Source organism: Pinus tabuliformis, chromosome Q (genome assembly GCF_031772625.1).
Source record: "Pinus tabuliformis cultivar Carrire ecotype Pingquan chromosome Q, CPIR1, whole genome shotgun sequence".
NCBI classification, from domain to species: Eukaryota; Viridiplantae; Streptophyta; class Pinopsida; order Pinales; family Pinaceae; genus Pinus; species Pinus tabuliformis.
In genome coordinates, this window is record NC_142296.1 from 1,228,033,079 (window position 1) to 1,228,060,066 (window position 26,988).

The 26,988-nt window shown below is 39.0% G+C and overlaps 1 protein-coding gene across 1 annotated transcript in view; it reads right to left on the reverse strand.

Moving 5' to 3' along the window:
* Positions 1–16,699, reverse strand: part of LOC149224234 (lanC-like protein GCR2) — a 149,454-nt gene extending 132,755 nt beyond the window's left edge. Inside the window, exon 1 of the mRNA XM_089386040.1 lies at positions 16,380–16,699. Within this exon, the coding sequence (XP_089242166.1) occupies positions 16,380–16,613 (234 nt within the window). The 5' untranslated portion in view covers positions 16,614–16,699. The remainder of the gene's footprint in view (positions 1–16,379) is intronic.
* Between the last annotated feature and the right edge of the window lie 10,289 nt (positions 16,700–26,988).

Below are 26,988 nucleotides of genomic sequence, written 5' to 3' on the forward strand. Positions count from 1 at the left end.
TTCTGAAAATTTGAATATCAATATGGGACAAATATTATTGCCTCTTTATGGCCTCTGGCTTATGTCGACCATTTTTTTTAAATGCTATTGTTGTTAATTTTAGGTAACAATGGTATGTTCTATGCTTAGCACAATTACTTCAATGTCCTTTTAGCAGCCCAATGACAATTTCCAATTTAGGTTTTTATTAGCAATCACACTAACCATAAATCACATTGACAATAATGGTAGATATTCATATTAAATGAATAACAAAATGCAAAAGACAAACCAAGACAAGAGAACACCAGATTTGGCAAATGCCATGGAAAAACTCCAAGATGAGGAAAACCCTTGATCAATTCTTCTTATTATTATATCAAATGTTCAGCAGGGAGAGAGTACAATAAAGTAAAAATTGACTTGCCAAATGATAATCAAAGTGCCTTATCAAATCTGAAATTTTCCGGCAACAATCAACAGCGCTTACCAGAAAGTCAACACTGGTCAAAGCAGTAGCAAACTATCCTCAATGCAACTCAGCCATACCCAATCAAAATTGGCATTCTAAGGTGCTCAAAGTCAGCCCAAAACAGTCATGAAAACAGCAGTCAAACTTGGTAAAATTTTGTGGTCAACTCTACCGTCAACCCTGCGGTCAGCCTCAGTCAATGTGCCTCGAATACCTCGGTTTTTGTGCCAATAGGTGCGGTCTCCAAAGATCGAAATTTTGGCAAAAAATCGCAGTCAAATGTGGTCAAAACACCCCTAGTCAATGCTGGTCAAACTTGCAACAAACTGAAATTTCGGCCCTGCAATTTGTCCTCCTTACCACACATGTGAGAGAATTCAACTGTCCAATCGCTGTACAAACCAATCAGATGAGGAGGGAGAAGAATGTGTGAGATGAGATGATGCCAAATGAGGTTTGAGGTCTCTCATATTTTTACAAGTCGTTAAGGGTGAGGTAACATGTCTCTTGGGCTTCATGAGCCTACATGATGATGTGGCCGACCTTGCAATTTGCACATGTGTGGGCATAAATTCAAAAACACAATTCTGCTTATCCAAATTTAATGATCTTTAGGTCGATTTTGGTCCTCTCGAAAAAAGGAATTCAATGCAATAATCATCTTTATCAAATGAGTTCTCCAAAGTGGAATTTATACATATAACTACATTATTTGAAATATAAAGAAGCATTCTTACAAATATATACCCATAATATAGTGTTGTCGAGGAGAACCCCGCCCCCTCCCCACTCGATCTCGCTCCCAATCCATGCTTCGGGCGGGAGCGACTCGGGAGGGGATCGGAAGCGCACTCCCGAAAAAAAATTCTGCTCCCTGCCTATTGCCGGACCGAATTAGGGAGCGATCGCTCCCGTCGCTCTAGGAGTGTTTTTTATAGCCCGAGAGCAGTTGGGGAGCGATCGCTCCCGACCACTCCCAGACTATAAAAAACGCCCCCGGCCTGTGAGCGACGCCAAAAAAAAATGCGTGGAAAAAATATATCGCTCCCGACCGCTCCCAGGCTATAAAAAACGCCCCCGGCTGGTGAGCGACGCCAAAAAAAAAAATGCGTGGAAAAAATATAAAACACGCCGGAAAATAAAAAAGGTCGCCGGTTGGGGAAAAAAAGGGAGGAAAGGGAGAGAGGGAGGGAATATAAATAAACCCTCCCTCCAATCAATTTCATTATTTTAGAATATTAGAAATTGTGAGTGAGAGTGAGAGTGAGAGCAAGAGGAGAGTAAGAGAGGGTGAGGAGCAAGAGAGAGTGAGGGGCAAAAGAGAGCGAATGTGAGTGAGAACAAGGAGCAAGGAGCAAAAGAAAGCAAGGAGCAAGGGGAGATTGGAGGCCAAAGAGGTAGGCTCTATTCTAGCAATTTTTTTTTAATGTTCATTACTAAATAAATAAATAAATATTTTTCTCCCATTCCCATTCCATTTTTTTGCAGATTCAAACATCATGGTTATATTTCTTGGCATTTTCTTCTTCTTGGTTCCTTTTTTGGTTATTATGGTGTTGGAGAGTAGAAAAAGGAGGGTTGAAAATGAAGAAGGGGATGAAGAAGGGGGTCATAGTGGATTTGATGAAAACCCCGATGAGGAGGAGCTGGAGGAGAGTGAACATGAGTCAGCGCAAAAAACTAAACAAGACCAAACCCCATTGTGGAAATATGTTCATAGCCCTGAAGCAAGGAAAGGGGGTGGAACCACTAAATTTCATTGCCCCCATTGCAACAATAATTACACAGGTTCATACACTCATGCCAAAAAGCACCTGTGCGGGAAAAGGCCATGGCATGGAGATAAACAAATAGGAATCAAAACTTGTACAGGTGTGTCAGTAGCAAATAGAACCAAATACATAAGGGAAGAGGAGGAAGCCCGATATAAATCTAAAAAATCAAAGGGTTTCTTTGAACCAAGCTCACAATCACAAAGAACTCCTTCAACATCCTCCCAAGGCAGTGGATATGGAGGCACAGGGTCACCAGGTTTAAGGCGTAGAAGCATATCAAATTTCCTTGTTGAAGGGTGTAGGAATGATGTGGATTCAAAAGTTTACAGGTTTCTCTATGCATGTGGGATACCATTCAATGTTCTTCGGTCACCTTATTGACACAAAATGGTTTATGCCATAAATGATGCCCCTAAAGGATACAAGAGCCCTGAGTATGACAAGGCAAGAACCGTTGGACTTGATCATGAAAAAGCAAAAATATCACATTCTTTGAATAGAATGACAAGTTCTTAGACTGACCATGGGGTGTCCATTGTATCTAATGGATGGACATATGTAAAAGGCAAGCCATTGATAAATGTTCTTGTTGTGTATGTTAGTGGTGCCATCTTTCTTTCATCATATGATTACTCGGACAAGTTCAAGACCGGCATCAACATTGCAGAACCATTACTTGAAACAATTGAGCGTATTGGGCCATACAATGTCATCCAAGTCATCACTGATAATGCTCCTAATTGTAAGGCAGCGGGAGCAATTATTGAGGATAAATACCCCAACATATTTTGGTCTGGGTGTTTGGTTCACACAATGAACGTTTTGATGCATGATATTATTAAGAACAAAAACGAACAATACAAATGGATTGGTGATTTGTACAAGAGAGGCAAAGAAATGATAAAATTTATTACAAATCATAGAAATACCCATGGCCTTTTCCACAGTCACTCAAGATTGGAGTTGTTGAAGAATGCGAGGACTAGATTTGGTAGTTATTACCTCACCTTCAAGTGCCTTTTGAAGGTAAGAGAGTCATTGGCTAGCATGGTATCAAGTCCACACTGGCAGGTATTAAAGGAAAGGGCTACAAATGCAGCTGATAGGCAAGGTTTTGAACAGGTGGAGGAGGTCGCTCTTGATGGTATGTTTTGGGCACGTGTGAGGCAAGTATTGGATTTCACCAAGCCCATTTGTCACATGATTCGGTTTGCAGATATAGATAAACCAGTGATTGGCGAGGTGTATGAGCAAATAGATACCATGTTGGGGCAAATAAAAGATATTGTTCATAACAATGATCCCAACTTGTATAAACTAATTCACGATTGTGTGTGTATACGGTGGGATAAACTTAATGTTCCACTCATAGTTTTAAAACTCCGACTCGGCCGAGGATCGACTCCGACTCCGACTCCGAAACGGTAATGACTCGGGCGGCTCGATTTCAATGACTCGGTCATTGTAAAAAATACATTAAATATTTATTTATTTTATAAAAAAAAACATAATTTTAAAGATTTTAAACATAATTTTAAAGATTTTCATTCATGTTTCCAAACACACAACATTATAATATAGATGGAAGACAACATATGATCAAAGTAGGCTCATGAACCAATCCATTATATCAAAATGGTACCCAATGGTAATACATAGTCAACTGTCATACATGATCAAAGACTCAAAACAAAATACACATAACCAAGGAGGCTAGAAATGGCCTCTACAACAAAAGTAAACTGTGACGGTGACCAGACTCCAGTACTAGTACTACTGGCTAGTAGCTACTACCAGAGGAGCCAAGATCATGTCGATCAATCTCTGGATCATCATCATCAGAGTCAGACAGGGGGCCCCATGGCTCCTCCTCCTCATCATCATCTCCAACTGCAATTGTAGAAGTGGTACCACTAGCAGGTTGTGCAACTGCAGCAGATGCAAGCTGAGATAGAGTAGATATGCGGCTGCGCTTCTGTCGTGGCTGAGCAGAGGAAGCACCTACAACTGGAGTCCTTGCTGGCTGTGAGACTGAGGCTGGTGGATTGGGATCTGCATTCAACTGAACCAGAACAGCATGTTCAACTTCAACTGATGTCTCGATATCTAAATCTAAATCAAGATCCTCATCAGGATCAAACTCTGCTGGACAACTCTCCACTACCCAATCTGATGTTGGATCAATGTCTTCCAACACAATGGGATCTGAATCAGGTCTTTTGTTCAGCAAATGGTTTCGTCTGAGCCGGAGGTTGTATTGGACATAAACTAGATCATTTAACCGTTTTTTATCCAAACAGTTTCTCTTCTTTGTGTGAATCCTCTCAAAGACAGACCAATTGCGCTCACACCCAGATGCACTGCAAGTTTGACTCAAAATACGAATTGCAAACCTTTGCAATTCAGGACAATGGCCACCAAAGGCCTCCCACCATTGTGCTGCAAAAAACATAGGAGTGTAATGAGTTAGCTCAACAAAATTACAAATTATATCTAACTTTCAAATTATAAACGATTTAACAAACTTTAAAAAAAAAGTAAAACTATTAAGAATTTGAAAATTGAAATTTTTGTTTACCTGGCTCATCTGCTTCTCTTGCAATCTTTGCTAGGTTCTTCCCAAAGGTACCTGATGCATTACTGAAGATATTGGCCTGTCGATGTATCTCCAGCTGATCAGACTCCAAAGGGATCATGCGATCAATGCAATCAATCAGTCCATCTCTGACCTCCCCCCTCAAAGCTCCTGACTCCTTAGCTTTATAATGATACCGTGGGTTCAAAAAATACCCAGCTGCATGTATAGGGCGATGGAGTTGATTGTTTCATCTTTCATCAATGATTGCCCAAATGGGCCCATACTTTGCCACTCTATCCTTGTATACTGTCTTTATTTGCTCCTTTGCTTGATCCATAGCCTCATAAATGAAGCCCATAGCCAACCTTTCCCCATCCACCAACCGCAACACCTTAACTAGTGGCTCAACAAGCTTCACAATCTCTGTTGCCTTTCTCCAAAAAGTTTCTTCATAGACTTTCCTTTTCAATTCTTTGCCTTCCGGTTTCTTAGACCAATTGCTTTCATTCCATTCATCACTAGAAAACATCTTTTGCAAGTTTCTATGTTGGGAAAGCATAGATTGCAATGTCAAAAAATGTGTAGCAAATCTAGTGATGGCAGGCCTAATAATATCCTTGCCCCCAGTGTGTTTCCTCATGAGGCTCAAAATCAATGTATGATTGTAGATAAATTTTGTTATGCTTTTGGCATGATCTATAGTGTTTTTGACCCACTCTATTTTTCCAATATCCTCAAGCATGAGGTCTATGCAATGTGCAGCACATGGGGTCCAAAAGATGGTCTTGTGTTTTTCCTCTAACAGTTTACCAGCAAGAACATAGTTAGAGGCATTATCTGTGATGACTTGAACAACATTAGCCACCCCCACCTCCTCAACAACCTGATCCAATAGCTGAAACAACAATTGCCCATCTTTTACCTTATCAGATGCATCAACTGATTTTAAAAACATGGTTCCCCGTGGGCAGAAGACAAGAAAGTTTATGATGGTACGGTTTCTTTGATCAGTCCATCCATCTGACATGATGGTACATCCTGTTCTTGCCCATGAGTCCTTGAACTCTTTCAAATACTCATTAATGGATTCAATTTCTTTCTGCAAACGATACCCCCTTAGCTCATGCATAGTAGGGCCTTTGAAGCCTTTTCCAGCAGCATGTATGGCATCAAACATAGGCTCATAATATGGTGAACGAGCAACATTAAAGGGGATATCAGCATCATACCACCATCTAGCTATGTACTCACAAGCAGTCTCCCTCAATTCTTTCTTCCAGTGGTCATCTAAAGTGGGCTGCATTTGACTTTTACTAACTTCAGGACCATGTGCATCTGATGGAGAGGAGGGAGTGAAATAACTTTTGATAGTCACATCACCCTTTATCATTCTACCCTTTCCCTTATCTTGAACAGAACCAAAAGAGGGAGGAACATATCGGAAAGGGTTGGATGTATCAGTTTGAGGGATAGAGGAAGAACCCTCAAAATCATAATGGGGGTTGGTAGTCATCATTTTTTGTATCTCCCTCTTCCTGCCAATTTCAACCTGTATGTCTTTTTGCCTAGCCTTATCTTCTTGAAATTTCTCAAAGTTGGCCAACAAATGCTTCCTAATCTCCCCAATTTTTGGTGAGGTACATGGGGTAATTTGGCCTCTAATCCCTGCCAAGTGTTGTTTCAACCTATTAATGCCCCTAGGGCCTTCCTTAATTTTCCTATGGAAAAATTTGCAGTGCATTTGACTATCAACCATTTCAACATATGCCCAAGCAGGATCTCTTGCTCTAGGTGCCATTTTTTGACTAGGAAATGCAAGCAAACAATCTGAAAATGAAAACAAAAAAAAAAAACATTGATTCAATGTTCATTTCTTTGACAAAAAACACTCTCTAAGCTTTCTAAATATGCACCTAAAATTTACTAAGCAAAAACAGATTTATAGAGGTGAAAAAAAATACCTCCAGGCACAAACTGCCTCCTCAAGCTTGCTCCAAGAATCAGCTCCTCAATGCTACTCCAAATGGCTGCCCAAGAAGCTCCTCACTCCAGCTACAATGCTCGTCCAATACTCCTCATTGCTGCTCCAAAAACAAGCTCAAGAAATACTCACTAACTCTCAAAAAAGACTCTCACTCAAATGCACAAGATTGTTGTGAGAGAATGAGAGCACTTGAGTGTGTTAAATAGGGTTTGGGAGGGGGAAATGGACCCCAAATGACATTTAACTTATTCACACAACAGCTTGGAGTCCAAACCAATCAGCAAACACCAAAAAAATTCATTAAAAAATTGTTAAATCGCTGTTTATTTTGGGTTACGGGCCGCTGTGTATGACTCGGCCGAGTCAATACGGAAACGGCCGAGTTGGCCGAGTCATGGCTGACTCGGCCAAACGAGCCGTTTCATAGGCCGAGTCACTCCGGAGGGCATCAACTCGGTTCAACTCGGCCGTTTCGGTATCGAAACGACCGTTTTTTAAAACTATGGTTCCACTACATTGCTTGGCATATATCCTTGTGCCAAAATACTACTCTGCATCTTGGTTGGGCCAACCTGCACCAAGGGGTGGGGTTAGGGTCAAACCCCATATAGATGAAGAGGTATCTTCAGGATAGTTGCAAGCATTAGAAAAGTTGATACCTGACAGGGAGGAATGTGCTAGTGTGCGTCTTGAATTAGGCAGATACTTCAGTTGCACTGGTTTGTTTGGTACCTTTCATGCAATGGAAGATAGAGACAAATTTGATGCTCTCACATGGTGGAAATCATATGGCGGCAAGGGACTTTTGCCAAAATTGGCAAAAAAAGTTCTCTCACGGGTTGTAAATACTTCTTTTGCAGAGAGGTGTTGGAGCACCTACAACTTCATACATAATGTGAAAAGAAACGGACTCAATGAAAATCGAGCAGAAAGCTTGGTTTATGTGCACTACAACTTGAGGTTGTTGAGCCATTATTGTGATCGGGCTTATGAGGATCCAACATATAAAATTTGGGACAACCACCCAGAGGATGATAATTTGAAGGATGGCACTATACATATTGAAGAACTGGAAGCGGAACTTATGAGAGAGGAAGATGAAGCAATAACCATGCCACCTCCACCATCCAATAGTAGTGCTCAAGTTCCGAGTCTTGTTGCTTTGTTGTCGCCGCCTCCATCTACACCCTCACGTGGAGGGCATGTGCCTTCTGGTTCTGGTCGTCGGTCTATGCGGGAGGAGACTCCCAGAAGACCACCACGACCTGCTCATATATCAGACACTTCTCGTGGCAAGGGCCACATGAAGTAGTAGATAAGAGATTTACAGTTTACTTGTCTTTTCTAGTTTCTATTAGTTTTCATAACTGTTGAGTCTTGACTCTTTCATATTTATTATGATATTTTTTGTAAACAACATATGACAATTTAAGTTTGAAGTTTGAAGTTGGCAATTATAACTCATTGGTAATGACTCTAAATTATGAATATGATGCTTCGTGAAAGTCGTTTCATTTCATTTCATAATTCATTTTATAACATTTCATTTCATGTTAGATATTATTTCTTGTAATGGTTAAACTTAGCTTACAATTACAACTTTGGTGATCAATGAGATAAACGTTATATATTGAATTTTCAATTTTGAAAGCTTGAAGTTGAAACTTTAAGATTGATGAATTATGATTCACGAGACTCAATATGTTGTATGTTACTAACTTGCGGGCATGGTTGATGAAGATTCTAACCTCTAGATGGTTGATGTTATATGGATCAATGATCAATCTATGTTTTTTTTATGTTTTTTATATCTAATTCATCATTCTACATGTTTTTGTTGACATGTATGTATCAAAATATAAAATGTTGAAATTTGGTACCGAAGGACAGGTGGTTCCCTTAGGGCTTTAATCTTTGGCCTAGGGAAAAGTGTCCAAAAGAATTTAATTTTTCTCCTAAAGTGACTTTATAATTTTATAAAGTTAAATCTAATTTAAAAGTGACTTTAAGTGATAAAGTTACTAAGTCTAATTTTAAAGTGACTTTTATAAAGTCAATGAAAAATTAGAAAGAAAAAGTGACTTTGGAAATAAATGACTAAGTGGGTCTTTATTAAAGTGGGGTGAATTAAAAAATAAAAAGTGAGATTTAAATGAGCATTCAATCTCAGCCTTAGATCTCAATCTATTTCAGCCATTGGATTTAGGGATCACCCAAAAGTCACTTGGATCACCCAAAAGTCACTTGGAGATAGATTAAAGGAGGAAAATGTCATTAATTCTTTCATGAGAAGATTGAGAGAAGGAGAGCAAGAGAGCAAGGGAGATTTCTGGACAGTGAGCTGCAGAGTTTCAGCAGCAGAATTTCAGCAGGGCGGAGTTTCAGCAAGTCTATACAGCGGAGTTTCAGCAGGGCGGAGTTTCAGCAAGCCTGTGATAAGTTGTAAAAGTTTGCTTGCTGATTTTTGCTGAATATTTCTCTTATTGTAAAAAGACATTTTCCAGAAATAAAGAAGAGCTCTCAAACTGGTTTTCCCCAAGAGTTGTAGGGGGTTTTTCCAGGGTCACATTGACTAAAAATTTCAGTGTTTAAATGTGTTTTAATGGTTGTTTATTACTGCTGATTTTTATTTCTGCAATTTCCAACATTCTGTAAAATTTCCAGAATTTGTGTTTTCAGCAAATTTATTTTTTCCAGCTTGTTAAATGTATGGTTATGGGAAAGGGCATTTAACTATATGGGAGAAATAAGGAAAAACTGAAAACCGGGGTGGGAAATGAGAAATTTCTACATGGTATCAGAGCTTGAGCGCTGAAGGATAGTTTGGGACAGCAAAAGGAAAAATTACAGCTGCTGATTTTTCACTCAGAAAATTCCAACAAGCTGATTTTTTCATAAACAACAGTTTTATCTTTACTACAGCAGTGCTATTTTTCAGTTTTAGGACAGCAGGATGTCATTGGGATTGAGGGTGGAGGATAAGCTGGATGGGCATACAAATTACAGCGTTTGGAAGGAAAGAATGCAGAGTATCTTTGAGGAGGCAGAAGTCTGGGATATCATGGTGCATACCACACAGAACCCTGTTGTTGTGCCTACTGATGCTACTCGGTTGACAGCTTCTAATAAAAAGAACAACAAGGGTAAGAGGTTGATTCTAGACGGAATCAAAGACCATTGCATTCCTCATGTGAGAGGAAAGAGCAATGCCCATGAGATGTGGACAGCATTGTCCAATCTCTACCAGAGTACCAATGAGAACCGGAAGATGGTCCTGAAGGAGAAGCTTAAGAACATTAAGATGGGTAATGATAGTGCAGCTGGATATCTCACAAAGATTACTAATGTGATAGATGAGTTGGCAGCAATTGGAGAGGCCATTCCACCCACTAAGTTGGTGCGGATTGCAGTGAATGGCCTCCCCCGTTCATGGTTGAACTTTGCTGATGGGATTTGTGCACGTGAGACCCTTCCCACATGGGAGAGGTTTTGTGATGATTGCATTCAGACAGAGATCAGGAAAGGTCAGCTTGGGGCAGCCAAGCCAGTTGAGCAGGATGAGGATGTAGCACTGGTGGCAGGAGGCAAGAAAGGCAAAAGGAAGAAGCAGGCTTCCACAAGCAGTGGTGGGGGCAAAGGCAAAGGTAAAGGTAAACAGGGGAACACACAGAAAGACTATTCCAAGGTGAAGTGTTGGAATTGTCAAAAGATGGGACACTATGCAGTTGTGTGTCCGGAGAAGAAGAAGAAGAAGGGGAAGAACCAGGACGTGGCAGCTTCAGCAGAAATTGAGGACTTTGCAGGTCGTTTTGACCGAGAGTTTGAGTTCACTACGTGTGAGTCCTCTAGTGCAGGATCACCTGCCACACAGGTTCAGAGGGAGCATGCTTTTCCCTCGATTAGCGGAGCATCTTCAGGTATCTGGTATGTGGACAGTGGGGCTTCACGTCACATGGCAGGAGTCCGTGAGTACTTCTCAGAGCTTTCAAAGATTGGCACTGATATAGAGGTAGTACTCGGTGATGACAGAGTTGTTAGAGCAGTCGGGGTGGGGAAACTGACATTTCAGAGGGAGTCCAAACCTCCCTTGAAAGTGTCAGATGTTCTTTATGTGTCAGGGATGAGGAAGAACCTCATATCCGTCTTAGCTTTGGAGGACAGAGGATATGAGGTACTGTTCAGGGGAGGACAGGTGTTGATGTATCCCAGGGGCACTCCAGCTGATTCAGCTAGAGTGATAGGTGTACGCCATGCAAAAGTGTACAAGTTTGCATTCCAGCCCCTTTTGGCATTGAGCAGTAATACCGACAGCAGAGCTAGCAGTTCTGAGCTGTGTGAGATTTGGCACCGCGGGATGGGACATATGTATCATGGAGCCTTGAGGACATTGCGGGAGATCACTACAGGTGTGCCAGATTTCAGTACTGATCACTTTGATACTTGCAGAGGTTGTGCGATGGGCAAGTTTGCCAAATCCCCTTTTCCCAGCAGTGACAGCAGAGCGACTAGGATACTTGATTTGATTCATTCTGATGTGAGCGGTCGGATGTCTCATGTTTCCTTGAGTGGATATGAGTACTATGTTTTATTCATTGATGATCACTCCATGAGGACCTGGATTTATTTTTTGAAGACCAAGAGTGAGGTCTTCAAGCGGTTTCAGGAGTTCAAAGCTCTTGTGGAGACACAGACAGGTCGAAAGATCAAGTCCCTGAGGTCGGACAATGGAGGAGAGTACACCCTTGGAGAGTTTGTTGACTATTGTGCGGAGGAAGGCATTGGGAGGGAGTTCACTGTTCCTTACAACCCCCAGCAGAACGGGGTTGCAGAGAGGAAGAACAAATCCATCATAGGGGCTGCCAAAGCCATGTTACATGATCAGGGGTTGCCATTGTTCTTGTGGGCAGAGGCCTACAACACAGTTGTTTACTTGCAGAACAGGAGTCTGCATCGTGCCTTGGGGCACATGACTCCGGAGGAGACTTTTTCTGGGAAGAAGCCTGATATTGGTCATCTTCATATCTTTGGATGCATTACATACTCCTATATACCTAAGGAGAAGAGGACCAAACTAGAGCCCACTGCAAAGAAGGGTATCTTTGTGGGCTACAGTGAGACCTTAAAGGCCTTTCGGATTTACATTCCTGCACAGAGGAGAGTTGTTGTCAGACGGGATGTGAAGTTCGAGGAGGACAGGGCCTTTAGGAGGTCACGGGAGTTAGAGTATCTGGATCAGCCAGACCCTCAGCAGCAGTTGAGTCAGTCGCAGGGATCCAGTGGGCAGGGATCAGGAGGATCAGGAGGTACATCTATGAGGATGTCAGGTCCGTCAGTGAGCAGTGGCTCACCGAGCCAGAGGGGTGGTGCTCCGGGCAGCATGCAGAGCAGTTCACTAGGGAGTCCACTGATGGACAGTTCACACGGTACCTCAGCTTCTACAGGTTCAGGTGCAGGCAGGAGGACAACAAACAGACAGTCAGGACTTCAGGCTCCTGATGATGATGAGGAGGAGTTTCATTCTCCGGTGGGAGAAGTGTGCTCAGGGAAGAGGAAGCCCAAGTGGCTTCAGGACACCTTGAGAGATGCCTCATCTGTTGCTAAGCCGAAGAGGCCGGTCAAAGAGAGTAGACCACCTGAGAGGTTTTGCAGCTATATGGCAATGGTTACCAGCATCCTTGACTCTGAGCCTTCTAGCTATGAGGAGGCAGCTAGCCAGCAGGTCTGGAGAGAGGCCATGCAGGAGGAGTATTCTTCTATCATGAAGAATGATGTTTGGGAGGTGGTGCCGAGGCCTGAGGGCAAATCCGTGGTTACTTCCAGATGGCTTTACAAGGTAAAGCATGTTGTAGATGGCAGCATTGAGAAATTCAAAGCAAGGTTTGTGGCTAGAGGGTTCTCCCAGGTAGAGGGAGTTGATTATGAGGAGACCTTCGCTCCCGTGGCTCGATATACTTCGATCCGCTCCATTATATCGATAGCAGCAGAGATGGGTTGGAAGATCCACCAGATGGATGTGAAGACTGCATTTCTCAATGGCTTCATACAGGAGGAGGTGTACATTGAGCAGCCACAGGGCTTTGAGGTGCATGGGAAGGAGTCCCATGTGTGCAGACTGAAGAAGGCCCTTTATGGCCTGAAGCAAGCTCCCAGAGCTTGGTACTCCAGGATAGATACATATTTGCAGGGGATGGGTTTCACAAAGAGTGAGGCAGATCCGAACCTTTACTTTATTGTGATTGGTGAGGAGCCTCTCATTCTGGTGCTGTATGTGGATGACTTGGTCATTACAGGTGCAGAGAGACTCATAGAGCACTGCAAGAGAGATCTTGCGACGGAGTTTGAGATGAAGGACATCGGCTTGATGCATTACTTTTTGGGCTTAGAGGTGTGGCAGGAGGAGGGGCATTTCTTCCTGGGGCAGGGGAAGTATATTGTGGACATCCTTAGCAGATTCCACATGGAGAATTGTAGACCCATGTCGACACCGACGATCACCAACTAGAAGAAGCTTCATGCTTCGGATTCCGAGTTGGTAGATCCCACATTGTACAGGCAGCTGATTGGTTCCTTGATGTATTTGGTCAACACTAGACCAGATATCTGTTTTGCAGTCAACACGATGAGTCAGTTTATGTGTGAGCCTAGGAAGGTTCACTGGGTGGCTGCAAAACACATTTTGCGGTACTTGCAGGGGACAGTGGATTATGGTCTGGACTACAGGCAGGGAGATGGAGTGAGATTGGCAGGATACACTGATTCTGATTGGGCAAGTTGTGCTTCTGATAGGAAGAGCACTTCAGGGTGCTGTTTTGGGTTGGGTTCAGCAGTAGTGTCATGGTTCAACCGGAAGCAGCAGTCAGTAGCACTGAGTTCAGCGGAAGCAGAGTATATGGCAGCCAACTAGCTAGTTGTGAGGCTATCTGGCTTCGCAAGATGTTGTTTGGTTTATTTGGTCAGCCGTTGAGACCTTCAGTGATTTACTGTGATAATCAGAGTTGCATTAAACTCACGGAGAATCCAGTATTTCATGACAAGTCAAAGCATATCGGGATAAGATATCATTTCATCAGAAACTATGTTCAAAAGGGAGCTGTGAAGCTTGAGTATATTTCCACTGATGAGCAGGTTGCAGATATTCTTACCAAAGCCTTACCACGGGGCAAGCATGTCTACTTCAGAGACAAGATGGGTGTGGTGAGGAACACCTTCCTCAGTAAGAGGGAGTGTTGAAATTTGGTACCGAAGGACAGGTGATTCCCTTAGGCTTTGATCTTTGGCCTAGGGAAAAGTGTCCAAAAGAATTTAATTTTTCTCCTAAAGTGACTTTATAATTTTATAAAGTTAAATCTAATTTAAAAGTGACTTTAAGTGATAAAGTTACTAAGTCTAATTTTAAAGTGACTTTTATAAAGTCAATGAAAAATTAGAAAGGAAAAGTGACTTTGGAAATAAATGACTAAGTGGGTCTTTATTAAAGTGGGGTGAATTAAAAAATAAAAAATGAGATTTAAATGAGCATTTAATCTCAATCTTAGATCTCAATCTATTTCAGCCATTGGATTTAGGGATCACCCAAAAGTCACTTGGGGTTAGATTAAAGGAGGAAAAGGTCATTAATTCTTTCATGAGCAAATTGAGAGAAGGAGAGCAAGAGAGCAAGGGAGATTTCTGGACAGTGAGCTGCGGAGTTTCAGCAGAGCGGAGTTTCAGCAGAGCAGAGTTTCAGCAGCGGAGTTTCAGCAGGGCGGAGTTTCAGCAAGTCTGTACAGCGGAGTTTCAACAGGGCGGAGTTTCAGCAAGGCGGAGTTTCAGCAAGGCTGAGATAAGTTGTAAAAGTTTGCTTGCTGATTTTTGCTGAATATTTCTCTTACTATAAAAAGGCATTTTCCAGAAATAAAGAAGAGCTCTCAAACTGGTTTTCCCCAAGAGTTGTAGGGGGTTTTTCCAGGGTCACATTGACCAAAAATCTCAGTGTTTAAATGTGTTTTAATGACTGTTTATTACTGCTGATTTTATTTCTACAATTTCCAACATTCTGTAAAATTTCCAGAATTTGTGTTTTCAACAAATTTATTTTTTCCAGCTTGTTAAATGTATGGTTATGGGAAAGGGCATTTAACTATATGGGAGAAATAAGGAGAAACTGAAAACCGGGGTGGGAAATGAGAAATTTCTACATATATATATATATATATATATATAAAAATCGCCCTGGGATTCACTCCCAAACCGGGAGCTTTTGAAAATGTCGCTCCGGCACCTGTTTTCGCTCCTGCTCCCCGCTTTCGCTCCTGCTCCCCGCTTTTGCTCCCGCTCCCAAGTAACACTGCCATAATATATTACATTTACATAATACTATATATGAGATAATAACCTGAATCCCACTGCATTGGCCGCCGGTATTTACTTTGTTGTTGTTTATGCTTTCTGTTAGGGTGCTCCCTGGAGCAGACTTTGCTGATGTTAACAGTTTTCTGGTACTTGGCCCGAGCTGATATTTTGGCTGATTTTGCTAGATTACTTCAGAGATTTGTAAATTTGATAAGCAACTCTGGTTTTTGGAAATCTCCATATCAAGAGGACAGTTAAGCTTGAGCCCTGAGCTTCGCCAGCTCCACCTACCCAAAAAACAAAAACTACACTAATTTATTCTGCACCAACTTTTTTTAATTTAATCTCAAGATTCAGCCCGTTACAAATGCACTACGTAAAACCCAGTTTCTACAAATTTCATGGTCTGTGTCTTCTACGGTCTTTGAGGAATTCAATGGTAAGACTTTTCTTTTGTGACTAGAGGAATTGACAAGTGGGCCCGGCTTGTGACTAGAGGAATCGACAAGTGAGCTGGGTTCGTATTTGGTCGAAACAGGGCTGATTCTGACCACTACCACTATTACCACTATTACCTCTAACTGAACCATGAAACCGCATGTACCCTAACACATGACTCAGATTTGAACTTGGATCACATACCTTACATAATACTTCATAATCCAACCATTGTCAATTGAACTGCCCCGGGTACTACACAGTAAAACCTTATTTTATCGGCTAAAAATCCTTTATCTTATGCCGTTGAAAGAAAAACTTGGGTTGAGACAGCCATTAGAGCCGGTTCTTAACTACTGGAAAAATGAAATATGAAATTACAAGGCCAAATTATTTTACCAACTTGATTAACACTGTTACTCGATAGAGGATAATGACATCCACTGGGGCATTGTTTCACTGATGATTTGACAGAGGTTCCACAAGGGTTCCATTCTCGCTGTGGTCTGCACCGCCCGCATGGTATGAGTTTCAAAAGGGTTGATACCAGACTCAAATCTCGGCACATAAGCCCAAGAAAGTCTGCTCTTTATAGTGTAGTTGAGGCACGTTTCTTGGAGCTTTCAAAAGCATACAACAATGGCATTTTAGACCATAACCCTGACAAGGGATAGACGCAGTCGGTAGTCGCGATGGCAAACCCTGACAGCCCCAAATGTTCTAATTGTTGTTTAACGCCCCTCTGACAAAAATGATCCTGGGGATGTCGATATGGCGAAGTAAATAATTAACTACACAAAAAGAAAAAGAAGAAGAACATGCCTCATCTTTCTGAGAGTTGGCAGCTTCAAGAAACTGGTCAGCGGCCGAAGCGTAAGGTAACCGCAACAACTGTAATACACGATCGCCTCTACCTTTCTCTTCCTCTGTGTCGGATTCTTCAACAAAATCTGGCAGCGTATTGGGAAAATAACGGTCACCCATTTGATTTCTGCTGCTGCTAATCTTTTTAAGGCTCGTCCTTTTCAACCAGTTCGGTAGCAATGAGAACTTCATACATACATTATAACAGCTTTAGCTAAGTTTAATTTGTTTGTATTTGTGAGTGTCAGCTTCACGTTTTGGCCACCATGCCATGTACAGTGCTCTTTAATGTTCAAATAAACTACACGTCAACGATCTGAAATTTAAAGCAATTAGTTGTCGGAATAGCGTCCTCTTTTTCGACTGCTCTGTCATAGTGGTCAATAAGCAGCCGAAGCCCTGTATCGTGGATTTTGTACCGTTGGATCCAAATAAACTTAGAATCGACCGTGGAAAACCCAACATAGAGAGCATGCTCAAAATGTTATTTATTAATTGCTCTTAATCATTGATATATATTAAGGCGGTGTTTGGGTTTTCGATTGTAACAAATAGATGAAAAATATTGTCCCAAGTAATTTATTTATTTTTAAATGTGGTTGAAATTATTTAAATCGTTTAATGGGCATAGTTGTGTTTTTAGAGGGGTTGGGAGTGTAAATTTATTTATGCATTTAAAATATAATTTTAAAGGTTTAAAAATTAAAATTTCGTTTAAAAATTGTATTTTTGGATTTCTAAAAAGAAGAGAAGAAGATCATTTTATCTATATAGAAAGGACTATTTTATCAATTAATTAATTTTAAATAATGGTGTTTTGTAAAACAAATATTAAAAGGCGTAGTCTAACTATAAAATAGACTTTTTCATCGGAATTTGGCAAAACAATTTCAAGAAAAAATGCAATTTTTTGTTGTTTAAAATGCATTTTTAAATGCAGAAATGGATTTGGCACCTTGAAAAACCCTTGGGGCACTCGAATTCTACAAATTAAATGAGTTAAACTCACGTATTTAAAAATCTTTGCCATATTTTTATTAAAATTAACGAGAAAAGATTTCATGAAAACGATCATTTCGTCTATAAGTTAGACTACGTCGTTAACTTATAGATGAAATAGACTTTATCACCAGAATCTGGCAAAATAATTTCAAGAAAGAATGTGATATTTTGTCGTTTAAAATGCATTTTTGAATGCATAAATGGATTCAGCACTTTGAAAAACCCCCTAGGGCACTCGAATTCTACAAATTAAACAACTTAAACTCAAGTTTTTAAAAATCTTAGTCAAAATTTGATTAAAATTAACCAAAAAATATATTATGAAAAAAGGTATTTTCTTCTATGATGGATGATAATAATGTGACATGTAATGAATGCATTTTGAGTCTCGTGAACAAACAGACACATCGAGATCGAAATCTTATGCAAATCGTAGGGCTAGGTAAGAGTTGGTGAAAAGTGGAGAGACATTCGTAAAAGAGCTCCAAGGTTTTGGATTAGATCAAGAGACACAAATCCATGACTGAGTGTGATACAGTGCTAAGGAGAGCGAACGGATAAGGTAGTTGTAGCCACAGTTCATTGGAACAGAGAAAGTATATAGGGTTTCAAACATCATTGAAGGAGTCAATTTTCACCGATCTCATTTTTGGAAGATCACATGGAGAGAAATTTTGTTTTCAAAGTCAAAAGCTTTTGTTTCAAACATTTGGAGTAATTCCATTGATTTTGAAAGAAGACTTTATTTATTGTAAAAAGAAAGTATATTTTATTAAGAAGATCAGAAAGGGTAAATTGTGTAAGGTGCATTGGTTGTGTTTTAGAAGATCCGAATTGGTTATAGGTAGTATAATTTTGTGAATCACTTGAAGAATCTGTAGATCTGCCCGATTTTTGATAGCATTGCAAAGATTTGGTTCTGATCTATTTTTTGGAGGATATTTGGTTTTTAGATCTAGGTGTATTTGGTATTTGTTTTAGAATTTGGTGCATTTTCTACTTGGGCACATTTAATACTTAATAATGGAAAATCCATTTGTTGATTACAAAGATAGATGAAGAAAATTATACAAATTGGAAATTTAAGTTGCAAATGTTATTGGAAGGAGCCAATGCTTGGTCAATAGTAATAGGAGATGAAACCAAATTGGTAGCACTAGCAGCGTCAATTTAGGATTGGGAGTGCAGAAAAACCATGGTCGAGGTACTCTTGTGAATGTCCATAAAGGACAACATTATTCCGCAAATTAGGGATTGTGTTACATCTCAAGCAACATGGGAAACACTTAAAAAAATATATGAAACTCTTAATACTAATAGAGCGTCATTTTTAAAGAAGAGGGTTTTCTCAATAAATATGGATGTAAATGAAAGCATTGAAATTTCTGATAAACTTGGTGATATTGGTGAAAATATTTCCGACAGTGATCTAGTAACAATTACTTTGAATGGGATGTTGGATGATTACGATATGTTTATATTTGGACTTTTTGCTAGAGAAAAGGCTCCTAACTTTCATGAATTAACAAGTATTCTCCTACAAGAAGAATAAAGAAGGAAGAATTTCAATGCAAGCTCTCAAAGTTCATATTTGGCATTAGTAGCCAAAGGGAAGTAGCCATACAAAAAAAAACCATGGGATAAGAACAAAGGAGCCAAGTCACAGTTAAAACCAAATTAAGGAACAACATCACCGAGGACAAATACCTATATGAAGAAGAAGGATGGATGCTTCTATTATGGTAAGCCTAGACACTTTGCTAAAGATTGCAATAAAAATAAATTTGATGAGTCCAAGCATAGAAGACATTCAAGCAATTTTGTTGATAAAGAAGCCTCAGTTAGTGATAATCTCAAAAATCTCAAATTATTCATTTCATGTCGCCTTATCAGCAGAAATTGATGATATTAATACCTGGTTTATTGACTTTGGTGCTTCAATTCATATGACATGCAAAAAGAAATGGTTTGATACCTATCATGGAAATAATAATGGTATTCACATCTACATAGAAGATGACCAATCTCATGAAATCGAAGGTTATGGTGATGTATGTGTAACTTTACCAAATGTCCATGTGAGACAAATACAAAATGTGATGTATGTTCCTGGAATCAAGAAGAATCTAATCGATGTGTCCACCATTGCAGATCAGAATCTCAAAGTTGAATTCTTTAAGTCACATTGCATTGTTAATGATATATAAGAAAACTACAACATCATAGCAAGAGGAGTGAGAGTTGGAGGCTTATACAAGCTTGATGTTAACAGGCAAGATCATCAAGTGTTAGCATCCACAACCATGACAACAAAAGCTCTTTGGCATCACAGGTATGGCCACCTAAATTATAATGACTTATTGCTACTTCAAAAACAAAGAATGATAGAGGGACTTCCATTGTTAAAGAATGAATATTTAGCATTTGAAGGGTGTTCATTAGGGAAGAGTTCCCTACTCATACAAATAGAAGAAAAAGAGATATTCTTAAACTCATGCATACAAATGTGTGTGGTTTTGTGTGTAGAAATTTTGAATAATATGACACTTATTCACAGAGATTATCCCGATTATACACTATTGCGGAATACATGCATAATACATAACCTCCTCTACGTTGATCATCAATTTTGCGGAATTAAAAACAATGAAACATCAATCGCATGCGCACATTAACACAGTATGTAATCCGGGGAAAGCATACAGTTGAAAACCCCACACTATCTGTATATTATAATGATTGAGAACATGTAACAATACATAGTACAATACTCCTCACAAGTACTTAGTACTATCTCCACCTGTTACACACAAACTAGCTCAAATTTGAATCAATCACAGGTTCAAATCTCCTCCGCTGCTTGCCTGCCTCCACTGCGCAATCCTGCATGAGAATAATGATGAATGGCTGAAGCAAACTCATATTTCCTTGGCTGAACCACACAATCCTCATTGGCATTACTCAATCCCATTGATTGTGCAAGATCTCATGCACAACTATAGTCACAACTGATAGCAATCTCAACCTCTAACACCTGTCTCCACTGAACTGTCCATGCACTGAGTTAACTGATGTATTCTTTAGTTGCTTTAAGAGTTAATAATTAGTGAATTAATTAACAATTAATTCACATCGCTCATCACTAGTGTATTCTGCAGTTAGACTAAATACAACTAGTTTAACCAAGTCAAACTGAACACAACTCCATCAACTCCTCAATCAACTCCACCAAACTCAATCACTTGAGTTCTAACTGAAGTCCACCATGCAATAGCTCAACTGACCCACAAGAAAAGCGTATTTCCTTCTGACAGCTGCATGTGCCACATCTGTAGCTCAAACTGAAGTGATCCAAGAGGATAAGATAATGTTTATAGTCCAAATATTATTATTAGTTAATAATATTCGACTGTTCTATTTTTAGCCTGGCAGTCTAAAAATAGAAACCGCCCATATGTCTAAAAATAGAAGTCCATCTATTTTTACCAACATGACCAAACATCCACAAATAGCATCCTGAAACTCATAGACCATGATCCATATGTCTAAAAATAGACTTTGCGCCAAAAATAGCCTGCGGGCCCACTTAGTGAAGGCGACTCCTTTTCACTAAGCTCCATCATCTTGTTGCATTTCAACATTGTGCAGACTAGATCATTAGGAGGAGCATATTATTTCTTGATATTTGTTGATGATTGCATAAAATATACTTGGTTTTATTTCATGAGAAAGAAGAGTGATGTATTTGAATATTTCAAAGAGTTTAAAAACTTGGTTGAGAATAAAATAGGAAAATACATCAAAATCCTCTGATCTGATCAAGGGGGAGAATATAGATTAGGTGCATTTATCAAATATTGCAAAGCCCATGGAATTGTACAATAGTACATGATGTCACATACTCCACAACATAATGGAATAGCTGGAAGGAAAAACAAAACCTTAGTGGAATGTGCAAGGAGCATGATGAAAGGTAAAAATCTTACTAATGCCTTTTGGGTTGAAGTTATTAATATTGTTGTTTATTTAAAAATAGAAGTCCAACAAAAAATTAAACCATAAGACTCCATTTGAAGCTCCCAATAATAAGTCATTTAAGAATATTTGGAAGCAAAGCATTTGCTCATGTTCCGAAAGAAGATAGGAGAAAGATTGATGCAAAATATATCAAGTGTATTTTCATTGGTTATTGTTCTAATCATAAATTATATAAGATGTTTGATCCCTCTACACATAATTTTTTTGCAAGAAAAGATGTTTTGTTTCATGAACATGCAGATGAAGGCCATAGGGAGGATGGTTATGATTCATGCCATATTCCTCATGATTGTGATGATGCCACGAAAGAAGTTTATGACAAACAAGAGGAAGAATCTAGTGACATACACATCTCAAGTAGTGAAAGCACACATAGAGGAGGAAAAGAATCACCACAAAGTAGGAGAAGTGATGAAAGAAGTGAACTACCAAGAAGGTCATCATGCCAAATTCAACCACCAGTAAGGTATAAAGATTATGCCTTGATGACTAAAGTGATGAATTCCATTAGAACCTTTGAATTTTAAAGAAGCTAATAAACATGCAAAATGGAGAAATGCAATGAAGGAAGAATATGATTCCATAATAAGAAATGATACATGGGAATTGACAAAATTTCCGCAGGATAAAATTCTCATTTAGGATCATAATGGTTGTTCAAAACTAAATTCAATTCTGATGGAACCATTAATAAATATAAAGCTAGACTGGTAGCAAAGGGTTATTCACAAAAAGAAGGGATAGATTATGAAGAAAATTTTGCACTAGTAGCTAAAATGAACACCATTAGAATGATGATTGCATTGGAAACTAAGCATAATTGGAAGTTGAATCAATTAGATGTCAAGTCAACATTTCTGAATGGAGAATTAAAAGAAGAATTCTATCTTGTTCAACTATAAGGTTTTGTAAAACATGGAGAAAAACATCTTGTTTGTAGGTTAAAGAAAGCACTATATGGACTCAAACAAGCACCTAGGTCTTGGTATGTGAAGATTGATAAATTCTTCTCTCAATAGGGTTTTACTAAAAGTAAAGGAGATCCAAATATCTATATCAAGAGGGATGAAAAAGGCCATATTGTGTTGATCTATATATGTGATGATCTGATCATAACAAGAAGTGCTACTAGGTTAATTGAAAATATCAAAAGTTATTTGTCACAAGAATTTGAAATGAAGGATCTTGGAGAATTGCATTATTGTTTAGGCCTTGAAGTTTGGAGAGAAAATGGTAGAACTTTGGTCACACAAAGTAAATACACACATTAATTAATCAGGATATTCAACATGAATGGATGTAAAACAATATCTACACCACTAGAACAAAATTTTAAACTCAATAGTGATGATGAAACAAAAGAAATGAATGGCACATTGTATTGACAGTTGGTGGGAAGTTTGAATTACTTAACAAAAACCAGGCCAGATATTGCATACTTAGTCAACATACTTAGTTCATGGCTAAGCCACATGAAAGTCATTGGAAAGCAACCAAGAGAATCCTTTGATGTTTGAAGGAAACTAAACATTTTGGTATTAAGTATATTAGTGATTTGAATGTTGACTTGATGAGTTATTCAGATTTTGATTGGGTAGGAGATCCAAATGACAAGAAGTCCACCTTTGGTTATGCATTTAGTATTGAATTTGGCATTCTGTCATGGAGCAACAAGAAACAACCAATTATTTCTTTGTCTTCTACTAAAGTTGAGTACAAGGCCTTATGTAGTGCAACCTATGAAGCAATTTGGCTAAGAAGAATTCTTGAAGACATGGGAGAAAAACAATCATCAAGTGTGACAACCAAAGCTCTATCAAATTGGAAAACAACCTAGTCTATAATGCAAAATCAAAACACATAGAGACTCAACATCATTTTGTATGAGAAAAAATGCAGTCAAAGGAAATTACTTTAATATATTGTAATACAAATGGCAATGTGTCTTTCACAGACATTCTTAATAATACCTTTGCTTTATTCTCTCGCTTCTCTCAGTCTTGAATCGATGCAGTTGTTGAGCCTACATCATGTTTTGCTTCTTCTCCCTTTGTGATGGTCCAAGTGCCATATCCTTCCAATAGTGTTTGCAACTTGCATTTCCAGTTAACATAGTTGGATCTGTCCAATTTATTGCCCTCATTCAGGTATGTCTGGGACTAACCATCTTAACAAAATTTCCAATTTCCAACACTTCCCAACTTCTTATTCCACACTTCACGAGCACCACCAGTAGCTCCACGAATCCTTGATCGACAGATCCATGACTCCAACAACGACCAGGGTCAACAACTTCAAACAAAAAACAAATGAAGCTCAACTAATTTATAACTTCCACAAAAAATGGATTTGCGCAATTTTCCTTAATAAAAGCTACACATATCTGCTCACTTTTTCCTCATAAAAGTTACACAATCTGCACAATTTTCTTTCATGGAACCTATGCAAATATGCTCACTTTTTCTTAAGAAAAATTGCACAATCTGCTAATTTGTGCATTGTACAATTAACTGAGGGTGCGCAGGTAAGCTCTAACCTTTCTTCGCCTAACAAATCCTAACTCAACTCGCCTCCACTCATCCACAACAATATCCATTGTTGTTAGGTCCCTATAATACTAGTGATTCCCCCATTACTATTGTCATTGTATCCCTTATTGTTATTATTGTGCCCCTATTGTCTCCATATTATTACTAGTGTGCCCCATAGAAACCCACTATTTTTATTACTGTGTCCTTATGTTATTATTGTTATGTCGGCTTGATTATATTATGATCCCTTAGACTCCTATATATAGAAGGGAGGTTTAGTCATTTGTATCATCCAAGAATTGTTCATTTGTGTAATGTAAAGGAGGTTTCCCCCTCGAAGAGGCTGAATTATAAGGCGTTGATCTATCTTTTCTATCTTTTTGTGAGCTGGTTCCCTAACATTTGGTATCAGAGCTTTGGATTCTAGGGTTTCGCTGCTCCAAACAGGTCATTGTGGCATTTTCGCTATAATTTTTTTTCTGCGACGTTTCAGAAGCTAAAAAAAAAACTCATTTGAGCCAAAATCGTGTTGAACTTCGAGTCCAAATTTCAAAGCTTGTCGCGCTATATTATCGGAGATATGATCTGAGGAAGTTAGGGTTTTTGTAGACTTCCGAATTACATTCCAAACAGGTGACATGGGGAAAATCTTCATAACTTTTGTTTTGAGCATCAAATTGGACTTTCGTAAGAAGTTTCAGAAAGAGGACGACTTGCAGTTTTTTGTATATTAGTTTCAAGTACTAAGGTTGAAACAGTGACACGCGGCACTTCGCACAAGTTCGCTCTACTAAACTAGGCTATAATCAGGTCAGCATGGGAGATTTGGCATAACTATTCCTTGGAGAATCCAATCTTGATCAGACTTGTGGGGTTAGAAAGAGGACTCAAAGGGCTACTGCAGGACATGATTTCAGATATTCGAGATCCGTAGTTACAGAGATACAACATATCTAATATCGAGCTCTTACAAAGTGAAAAAAAGGTGTGTAGTTTTTTTAAATTTTGCATAAGATTGGTTTGAAAAAATAGTTTGAAGGAATTCAAAGGGAATAGTGAAGAATTATTAGCATTAATTGATGCCTCGAAAAAAAGAAAATAGAAGCACCTAGTAAGAAACCTGAAAGCTCTAGCATGACTCGTGAAGAAGAGGAAGAAATGTAACATGATATATCAAAATTACAAGACCAAGTACAACAAATTTCACTCTCACAAAAGGTAGCTGAAGCTAAGATGGATGGCATGGAAGCTAAGATGAATAGCATGGACGCTACGATGGAAGAATTGAAGATAAATTTGAATAAGTTGCTACAAGAAATGGTTACTAATGGTGAAAGGGTAGTAAAGGAAACGCATGATGAGAACAAAAGAAATGTTAATCATGATTTCATAGACTCTAATGTTGGATTGAAGACCCACCATGTTCCAAAAATAGATATGAGGAAGTTTGATATCAAGGATCCCGGAACATGGATACTACAAATGGAGCAATTTTTCGATCTCCATAATGTGCAAAACACACAAAAGGTACGTATTGCAACTTTATATTTGGAACCAAATCAGTTTGTATTGTATCGATGGCTTTGCTCTCGTAAACAAATTGTCACTTGGGTAATTTTTATGGAGGAAATGGTAGCACATTATGAGGATACAAAAAGTGACACCTTTTTTAGCCAATTGATAAATCTCAAACAAAAGGGTTCAATGATGGAGCACATTGAGGACTTCCAAAAATTGAACATAAGGATAAAAAATATTCCAAAGGAGCATAGGATTGATGTGTTCATAGGGGTTTTAAAGGATGATATCCAACATGAGGTTCACCTTTGGGAACCTGATTCATTGGAGAAGGCATTCAAGTTAGCAAGAAAAATGGAAAGCAAAATTATGGCAACCAGGAAGCCTACCACTCACAACTATAAAGATGGAAGTGTTGTTGCCCCTAGCCTTTCACAACCTACAAGGTTGACACCACAACAATTGGAAGAAAAAAGAGCAAAAGGGATTTGTTATAGTTGTGATAGCAAATACACTAAAGGTCATAAGTGTGTTGAGAAGAAATTATTCTACATAGATTGTGAAGAGGAGGAAGAAAAGGAACAAGAAATGTCAAAAGAAGAGGATATACTCCAGGAACAAACCCTAGATAAATAAGAAATGAATCTGACCATATCTTGTAATGCATTGGCTGGAATTACCACTCCTCAAACTATCAAGATAGAAGGACATATCAAGAAGAAAAAGGTAATAGTGTTGATTGATTCAGGAAGTACCCATAATTTTATTCATTATAAGATAGCCAAGGAATTGAATTGCTTCCTATATCCAGCACCAGAGTGTCAAGTGATGGTTGCAAGTGGAGGAACCATAAATTGCTCTGGAAAGTGCCATAATATCAAGCTATCCATGGGAGAATATGTATTGAATGGCCCAATGCTTTCCATTCCAATGGGTGGTGCTGATGTTGTACTAGGAGTCCAATGGCTAAAATCCTTGGGTACAATAGATTTTAATTTTCAAGAACTTTTCATGAAATTTTGTGCGGATGGAAAGGAAGTTGAATTAAGGGGTATTGCAGGGAAACTGGGAAAGATAATCAGCTCTAACAATATGACAAAGCTTCTAAAGAAGAAACAACAATGCGTAATTGCACAATTATGTTCACTAGAGGTTCCCACATCGAAATAATCTATTTCTCTAGATCTCTAAAAAGTCTTGGACAATCATTCCAAGGTATTTGAGACTCCTAAAGGCCTCCAACCTATTCATGATCATGATCATGCTATTCATTTGAGTCCAGGAAGTGTTCCTCCAAACATCAGGCCGTACATATATCCCTATGCCCAAAAGAGTGAAATTGAATGTATGTTGCAAAAATGCTAGAGGCTGGTATAATTCAACCTAGTCAAAGTTCTTTCTCTGCTCCAGTAGTATTGGTGCACAAGAAGGATGGATCATCGCGCATGTATCCAGATTATAGGGAGCTCAACAAGCTC